The sequence below is a fragment of the Pocillopora verrucosa genome, chromosome 5, assembly GCF_036669915.1.
Source record: "Pocillopora verrucosa isolate sample1 chromosome 5, ASM3666991v2, whole genome shotgun sequence".
Lineage (NCBI taxonomy): Eukaryota > Metazoa > Cnidaria > Anthozoa > Scleractinia > Pocilloporidae > Pocillopora > Pocillopora verrucosa.
In genome coordinates, this window is record NC_089316.1 from 16,900,411 (window position 1) to 16,910,046 (window position 9,636).

Here is a 9,636-nt window from a genome sequence, read left to right on the forward strand (position 1 = left end):
GGATATTTACTCAAATAACATAGTCACTATCAGTCTCGCTCACTCTCACTTTCCACTGAGCTGAGTATTTTTAAATGAAGAAAGGAAAGCCTGCCCTCTTACCACAGATAGTTTGTTTGAGCATTCCCACATACACTCTCCATAATCCTGTTAGCCTATTATGGACATGGCATTTCAAACAAGGTGTATATGCCACAAATTTTCCATTTTCCTGACTAATTTTTTTGTAATGGTGTTTACAAGATGTGGAGAATGGTTGGGTCGAAATATAGTACAAAGACTCTCCAGTAGAAAGTTAAATGAACACTTTTTCTATGTCAATAAAACTTATTGTTGTGTTTCATGTTAGCATGTTGCAGCAACTCTACATTCCAGTATATTCAATTATTTGCAAACATGACAAAATACCACCTAAAACTTTTCAATTCATGTAATATAGCCAATAACAACATCAACTCAACTTTAAAAGTAAAGAGAAAACTTGATTGATGTTTGGAATTGATTGTTGTGATGTTAAAATGAAATCCAGGTATTATCTCCAGTTTTCTACAAATGTCTTCATGATCGAATCCTAAGTCTCTTCAAGTTCTAGCTTGTCTTCCTTTAAAGCAAACTTTCGCAACACAAGAAGCATGTTTGACAAATTTCTTATTTCATAAGCCAGAGTTGCTAAGATCATGGACAGTTGGCTTAAAGACACCTACATTTTAAGTAACTACAATAGAGGTTACCCAATCAAATAACAGAAAAACTCTCAAAAAGACGCCGTGTGTTTCCAGCCAAAGGACAACCATGAAACAATAATACCCGAACGAGAAAAGTCTCGAATAATTTTACAGGTTCAAACACGAGTTGAAAATCTTTTTTCGTTTTAATTTTTGACGCCAAACAGAGCAGGTTGAAACGTTTGAGGAAAACGGTGGGGCAAGCAGTCATACTTGAAAACTTCAAGAGAAGATATAAGAGAAGCCTATACGATTCTGGCGTCTTGATTAACTAATTCACTGTTCTCACGTGCATACTTTTCAATCGACCGGTGACGTCTCAATGCGAAGTACTTTACCGTCGTTTCCTTCAATTTTGGCGTATTTTCCTAAACCAAAATTATCAGCCACCCTCAAGATAATATAATTTCAACTGATGCTGACATCGAACACCTCATCCGAAGAAGAAAAGATTCCCTATCTTCGAAAATTTGTTGAAAACATAAGAAACCACAACGAAGGTCCTCAGCTACTTGAAGATACTGCTGACTAGCATATGTGTTGATCGCTTTGTAAGTTGTGAGAACGTTGTCCCTAGGTTCCAGACCTCGTCAATTCTTCCCTTCCCTCTCCACTCCCCGGACTGATTCCTAAATACCCTTAAAGAAACTCTTCCACAGTCAGTGCTGAAGATTTTTATTGCAGTTTTTATAATAATGAAGGGCAAGAAAATAAACTAACAAGAGCTCCGCTTTTAGGCTTGATTAAATCTATATATTAAGTTTGTGACCACCATAATCAGTTGGTCATCCAAGGTCAGTAAAATTTGGGACGTCGTCGTTCCAAGCGTGCTTTGCAGACAAATGAAAACAAAATGGCGGACTGATTTTCTTCCTGTTTGCTTTGCACGGACATTAAAGGTCACGCTACCTCCTGGGCCTATGAATAGTGGTCTAATTTTTTGGTTTCTCGGTAATTTACAGAACTCGTTGTTGCTGTAACAATCAGAAAACTACTCAGTATACTGGAAGAATTCAGATTTATCTTCGGATCAAAAGAGATCACAAATCGAGAGAACAAACGCTGTCAGTAATTTATTTGGTTTCAAGTGATCATGTATTTAGTGGTGGCAGTTTCTTTGCTGCTGGCAGCTGTTGTGTTGATCTCCTTTGTACTGCTTGGAAGACATCATTCTGCAGATTCAGTGAGGAAGATGCCTGGCCCAAAGACAAACCTTTTGTTTGGCAATGTTCTGCAGCTGCCAAGACTACCGAATGGTGAGTGAGACAAGCTTACGACTCACGAAGCAAAGCCAATTTTTTTTTGCCATAATTTGCCATCATCTGTGTCTTATTGCCCACAAACAAACAATAAGATGGAATCTGTTTGTAAGGTTTGAATTTACTAAGTATGAAGGTAAAATAAAGACAAACTCTAAGCTGCCCTTGCAGCGCTCGACACAAGTCAAGTTACTTTCATTTACTAATAGTTACATTCTCAGTTGACTAGAAAATACCATTTTTTCCTTTAAAAAGCCCATTTATATTGAACTATTTTTATAAATCTTACTTCTGATTACAGTTTTTGAAGCTTGATGCTGAGTCTGTAAATAAAAAATTTGAAATTATTTGCAAATGAATGCGTCAATTAATTGTTAAACTCAGGCCTGGGTCGCACCAGGGAAGTTTTGGTCAATTATCTGTTAAAAGAGGATTATTATCTGTCATCACAACACGTTTCCTTATGCGGACAATGTTCTACAAATTTCTAAAATTTTGGAAATTCTGAGGAAGCTTCAAAGACACCGAAGTGTATGGTGGGGCAGGCAGATTTTGGGAAAAAAACAAGACACTGATTCCGGAGCTGTCAACGCCAGTCACTTGACCCATATGTGACCTGCTGTTAAGTTATTGATGTTTTCCTTTTTACTATTTGCCATTTTCCTTTTAACCACGCGCTGGGATCATTCCCAATGCAAAATTTTCCTCATTTTCACTCTACACTGGCTGAGATCTGATCAAGCGGGACCCATGGGAATTTTGTCTAATAGATGCAGTAGTTATTATTCGACAATATTTAATAGTTCAGCAAGTGTGGTTTGTGACACTAATAGCCTGACCAACTCCAGGTCAGCTAAAGGTTGGAAAGAAAAAGATGATAGCCAAGCTGAAAAGCAGAAAAAAACAATATGAAAAATGGCAGCAAGAAGAATGAAGGGTTCTAGTAAGCCTATGGGTCGGTTCGTTGTAATGAACATCAAACCATGATTGGGCTGGGCAAGGTATGGTCCACCTAGTAGGCACAACACAAATTCTATGTAAATGCCACCGTCTTCTAAGAAAAGTAACATTCAGGATTTACATGTATTCATTTATCCATCTCTAATACAGGGTGAAAAATACAAACATTTGTTGTTGTTGCATGTTGATAATTTGTAGAAATAGAATGGCAAAAGCAAAACGAAAAGCCTGATTTGGGTTCATGTTTATCGATGCCCAATACCCGCCAGAAATGAAATCTGATAAACTGTGTTTATTTTGACCTATCTACGTATTTCAGCAGTGCAACCCGAAAATTGTGTCACATTTTTCAGCACTTCTGCTTTTGGTTTCAACTTTTTGAAAATTTTTTGGCCGCGTAATTTTTGGTTTGGGCTGTAGTGCGACATGAACCTTAGCAAAGACATTTAACTTATGCACACCAGGCGTGATCTGTTTGTACATGTCATCCCTTGAGTTGCTTAAAATATGGAATAAACAAACACGAATAATTTTTTTCTTAAAGCAACATAATTGCCCAGCCCTTTGGGCAAATGCAACTTGTAATATTTAAGAAACAAGAACACCAATGGGGAGCCCGGTTTCCGCTGTAATTGCTGACCTGTACATGGAAGCTTTTGAATAACAAACCTTAGCAACCGCCCCAGAACCACCGAGGATATGGAAGTGCTAGGTCGATGATATGTTCACCATCATGAAACAGAACAATGTGGATAATTTCCTGAGCCACCTCCACCAACAACACCTGTCTATCCGCTTCACCATGGAAACTGAGAATGACAACAAGATCACCTCTCTCGACACCCTCGTAACAAGGGAACCAGATGGTAAACTACACACAAGTGTATATAGAAAGCCCACACACACTGACCAGTACCTCATGTATGATACACACCATCCACAATCAGTAAAACGCGGTATTGTCAAATGTTTACATGACCGGGCTGAACGTATCATCACCAAGCCATCAGGAACAGCCCAGGAGAAGAAACATCAATCCACAGTTCTTGTTGCCAATGGCTACCCTTCATCTTGCTTGCAACCCAAACAATATAAACAGGGACAACGGAGCCGAAATACCGGAAGCGTGGATGCTGACAGTTAGAAAACATTAAAGCCAGGGATGTACGGCAAATCAGCGAATGCCTGAGGAAACCATGTTACACAGAGACAATAGCCGGATCAAAATGCACCAATCACAGCGGACCACCATGATGCATAATGCTGTGCTGGAACCAGTCGACCCCATCGCCTGAAGAAGACTTGCAGTAAGCTGTCGAAACGTCAGGATCTACTCCTAGTGACTTTGTCATAAGACTACAGAACAAAATTTATATTATCAAATTGTATGTGCATATTAATTCTTAATTTCATGAATAATGTCATTATTACCTCATTGAATGATATCTATGAGAAAAATTTTGGAAAGCTTTTCGTGTTTATGCACAAGCAAATGAAGAGTGCACATCACATGCAGAAAGTGTGATTTGACCGTAGATGTGTTTTCTTACTGTAACTCCTTAATTTATCAGTTTTTGTTTTAATTGATAGATCTTGTGACGCAGATGTTCCAGTGGGTGTACGAGTATCCCAATGGGATGTTTTGTGTGTGGCTTGGGCCAACATACCCTTTTATCTTCTTGTACAAACCTGAACTGGTGGAGGTTAGTGAGTTTTTTATAATTTATTTCTTGTCACATACTTATGTAACAGAAAGGAAATTATTTAAACCACACAAAATAAAAATGCAGAAAACAATGTTTATGCAGTATTTATGTAAATGTAGTATTATGGCAACTTTTTTGGAAGGGTTACAAGACTTTATTAAAAAAAAAAACTAAATAGAAAGAGGCAAATTTTTATGAGAAGGAAACAAGAGTGTAAATGATTGATGCTATGCACACCTTTTTCTCACTCTCACCAAAGACCATAACAGGAATACTGTCTTTAAGATAAAATGCGAATTACAGGACGGGTGTAGCCGTATGACCACCAAAAACATAGTTTTCTTAGTGATTTCTGCCATGCAACCAAGGAGGTTGATCTGACAGACAAATAGGCCACGTTTGTGTGTGATTGATTAATGTTTTGCAAAATCCCTTTCATTCTGATCTTACTTGATCTTAATTGCTTTTTTAATTCAATTGGTTTTGTTTTTATATCTAAAGTACTGCTTTGCTTTTTAGGTTGTTTTGCATAGCTCCAAACATATCAGAAAGTCTGCAGATTATGACTTTTTACATCCTTGGTTAGGAACCGGTCAGTTTAAACAATTTAAATTTCAGATTACATTTTACATCACTGATTTGGTTGAACATTGTATAATTCTCAGTTGAGTACTCTGTCCAAGCTGGCCTCACTTTAAACCTCGTCTTGGTCAGTTTGGTCTCAAATTGCCTCAAAGGCTTGTTCTCAATTTGCATGTTGGTTTCATGAACTAATTTAGAAGCATGTGGAAATACTTTTTTTTAATGTGAAAATTTTCTGATGACCATAACAAGATGATGATTAAAAATGCTGCAGCACTCTCAGATACACATCTACTTGACCATGGTCATGTAAACAGGAAGTGCTGCGATCTTTGTCTTTGTCCTTGTCTAGGCAGATGTTTATCAGTGTCATCTCATTTTATTTTCTTTTCTATTACATAAATGTTGTGATTTATTATGGATCATTGATGTTGTATTAACCAAGGCCTGCTGACCAGGTGGGGTACATTTTACATACCAACTTACTATGAAATGGTAGAAGAGTTTAGATGATAGCCATATGCAGAAGCCTGGGCTGGGTTGTTTTACTAAGCTTCATGATGTTCATTAAAACATATATGTAAATATGTATAAATGTACATGTATTGCATGTTCCATGAAGAATTTTGGTTTAATATGATTTTAAGCTTGAAAGACAGTTTCCTCTGTTCCATAAATTCTCTGTAAATCCTAAAACATGTTTTCTGCTTTAAAAAGAAACAAAAACAACAAAAAGTTTTAATTAAACCATGTGTAATGGCTTGCTACCTTTTGAAAATTGAATGGACAAGTCCCCCTCTTGTCACTTCACCAATAAAAGAAGAAAGGGAAAAACATTGTCATTAATTCCTTTCATTTAATAAATGAAATATTCTGCATGTGCTTGAACCTGTTATTATATTTTAGTGATGGATTAAAATGGAAGACAAGGCGAAGGTTGATCACTCCAACATTTCACTTCAGCACTTTGAATACCTTCCTACAAGTTTTTGAAGAACAATCAAAAATTCTGGTTTCAAACCTTGAGGTAACAGTTTAATAAATCTACATTACACTGCATACCATAGAAAGTTGAACATGCAAGCGTGCACAATGCAGTTCATGCTAATTAAATGGGAATAAAACATAATAATCATAGTGCTTCATGTTATGAGACAAAAGTATCCTCAGAAGATGCAAGAGAAGTAAAAAAGACAAAATGACTGAATGAGATTTTTTGTTTCTTTCTCATAAAACTGTGTAGAAAAAGGTCAAGACAGGAACTTTCAACATAATGCCATACATTACTCTGTGTACTCTGGATATTATATGCAGTAAGTACTTTGCACTATTCAGTCACAGACTAAAATTTGATGATGTTTGTGTTTGTTCTTGCATTTGATTATATTCCTTCTTTTCTCCTACAGTAGATGTATGTCTCTGCTAGTGTACCCTTGCGAACTTAATTCCCAGTTTTCCGGGAATTCCCAGGAATTCCTAGGAATTCTCAAAAATTCCCAACTGTGCAAATAACCCTTGTAAACTGAATTCCCAGTTTTCTGGGAATTCCTAGGAATTCTTAAAAATTCTCAACTATGCAAATATGCTCTGATTTGAAAAGCTTGGAATTACTGGGAATTTCTGGGAAAGGAAGACTCCAGTTTTGTAAGGACTTGGAATTCCTAGGAATTCCTAGGAATTCTCAGCTATACAAACTAGCCGTAATTTAAGAAGGGTGGAATTCTTGGGAATTTCTGGGAATTGAATTTGAGGCAATTTAAATACCCTGAGGTGTACATAAATTCCATGAAATTCTCAATACCTTGAATGTGAAGGTTTTAAGAAAAGGAGTAACCTTAAAGGCTTAAAACTTTGGCTCCACAAAAGGTATGCTATACAAAATCTACCAAGAGATATATATACATGTATATGTTTATAACTTAAAGATCATGAAATTTATTATTGAAACTTAGTTTTAGTAAATCTCTAAATTAATATGGATTTTCTCGTGAAGCAGCAGTCAATTATGTAAATGCAAAATGCAAATTTATCCAATGTACTCATATCACAGATTTGCTTTCTAACCTCAAAGAACTCTTGGATTCCATGATCATAAAATATTTTTATTGTGATACAAAATGTCTCATGTTCACAGATGTGCCAGAATCATCAAACACTCATTAGCTGTCCCTTGGTACACAACTTCCACATGTGTAACAATAATTACATTGTTATCTACACTTAAAGAACTTTGTTAGTTATGAAAATAAGTTACTTCCCTAACCTACATTACTGGTTGCCTTTGTTAGAAAACCTTGGAACAGTCAAGCTCAGTTGCCTCAAACACTGTCAGAGACTTTTTCTTGACATAATTCGATAGAAATTTCATGACTTAGAAAAACAAATTCAACACCTAATTGATATTTCTTTTTTCATGATTATTGTTGCTGTTTTTTTTTCTTCAGTTTTTTGCTCTGTTTTTGTGACTGATTGCTGTTATTTGTTTTGCTGTTTTTATTCTTACAAAACATTTTGTAAGAGTTCCAATACTTGTGGATCATCCACACACTTTGCAAACATTTGGCATGCAGACAAGACAGAGGTAGTCAATGTTCCCTTTGAGAAAAAACACCTTTTAAATGACTTCTTCAATTTACTTTATTTGAAACTCTGATCTAAAAATATTTTTAAAACAAGACTTGTTAGTAGTCAGAGAAGTACAAACTGGGTTTACTTTCATAACTTAATTTCTTAAATGTCCTAATCACTGGATCTCCCAACAAATATTACTTCTTTTTATTTTTAGTGCGAAATAAAAGTCCGTCTTTATATACAAATGAAAAGTGCAAGTCACACTTCAATAATAACAGCTCTAAAGTTTACTTGTTGTTCTTCTCTGTCTGTCAGCTATCAACAAAATTGTTTTCTACTTTGGACAGTGCATAACCATTTGTGGACCAGAGTTCCAACGCACCTCTGTAATCGCATATAGTTACTTCTGTCTCTTGTACAAATGTTTCTCCTTTATGAGACGCACTCTACTCTGTTGTCACCACTGCTTTAAGTTCAGTGGAAACGACTGACTGTGGAATCGAGATGGCGGTGTTGGAACGTGTTGCTGAACGCTTACTACGGTCAAACTTTGTTGGTCTAGGTATTGGTACACTGTTATCATCTATGTATCTCTTATACTTCCTACTGTGGTATCCTTCTTTTTATAAAAATTAGGGTAAAAGACGATTTGTAATCGCTTTTAAAATTGTGATTGGCTTGTGTTATTTCTCACCTTTGAATTGAAAACAACTCAAGTGAGTTTCGAGTCTTTGTTTCCTCGACAACTTTCGGCCACAAATCGTGCATTTGTAGTACGATCGATTCTTGTCGATTATTTCTACATAGAGTGAGCTCACATCATTATTTATATCACCGTCAGAACATGGGTCCAAAGTATCCTTCGTCCAGAAGCAGAGAACCAGTCAGAGAAGTCAGAATAAAGTTATGCGCTCCTCTTGACATTGCAATCGGCAAGCCAGCGGATTCACTTTGCTAGCCAATGACAACAGATCCACGTCATCATACCCGTGATCGGAAACAAAGAAGCTATTGTGGCCGAGGGCTGCCATTCAAAATTTTACAATTTTTCAAAGATTTAATAGAAAATGAAAGAGAAAAAAGAGTAGAGAGAGTAAAATGGAACGTGACTGCAAAACAAAGGAAAAAGAACGATTGAAAGTAAAATGAAGTAGCAAGCAAATTTAAAAGCAAAAGTAATTGCAGTATCAAAATAAAAATCATTTCAAAATTAAACTGAAATCCAAGGGCAATTCACCGAGAAATAAAATTAAATTGAAAATCAAATCAAAACAAAAGTCAAAATGAATATTGCTGTGGCCGAGGGCTGCCACTACTATGATACTGTGTGGACGTGATTGTATGTCCCATCGTGCGTTGTGTCCATATACCCAAGTTGTGAAGTTGTTTTGATCTTGAGTGATTTAAAAGAGTTTTTTAGTATTTCGATGTCAGATTTCAGAGAGGCTTTGCTAAAATATGTCGTGCAAGGATTACAAAGATGAGAGATGTTAGATTTCCTCACTCGTGACTTTCCGCTTCTTTATTTTGACATATTTTTCATTGATGGTGCTGTTAAAGTAGATCATGTTATGATTAGGCATTTGAAACTGAGCCAAACGGGCCTGGAAAGCTATTGGGATACCACGCAATGCACAAAAAAGTAAGGCAATAGTACTTCAAGTACTGGGTGACCCTTAATAGGAAGTGGAAGGGGATTGAACGGAAAAAGAGGGGCATGCAATGGCACTGAGATGAACAAAAAGTTCCCGTCTGGTCTGAACCTATGAGACATTAACCCATTGACACCTACGTGTAACGCGTTCCTATCCAAAAGTTAAAATTTTGGAGAAA

General features: G+C 36.4%; 1 protein-coding gene across 1 annotated transcript in view; it reads left to right on the top strand.

Annotated features, from left to right (window-relative positions):
- Nucleotides 1-1,617: 1,617 nt before the first annotated feature.
- The window catches only part of LOC131787608 (cytochrome P450 4V2-like), a 20,264-nt gene continuing 12,245 nt past the window's right edge, over nucleotides 1,618-9,636 (top strand). The window contains exons 1-6 of the mRNA XM_059104687.2: nucleotides 1,618-1,981; nucleotides 4,535-4,647; nucleotides 5,170-5,242; nucleotides 5,678-5,690; nucleotides 6,139-6,259; nucleotides 6,476-6,545. Of these exons, the coding sequence (XP_058960670.2) occupies nucleotides 1,819-1,981; nucleotides 4,535-4,647; nucleotides 5,170-5,242; nucleotides 5,678-5,690; nucleotides 6,139-6,259; nucleotides 6,476-6,545 (553 nt within the window). The 5' untranslated portion in view covers nucleotides 1,618-1,818. The remainder of the gene's footprint in view (nucleotides 1,982-4,534; nucleotides 4,648-5,169; nucleotides 5,243-5,677; nucleotides 5,691-6,138; nucleotides 6,260-6,475; nucleotides 6,546-9,636) is intronic.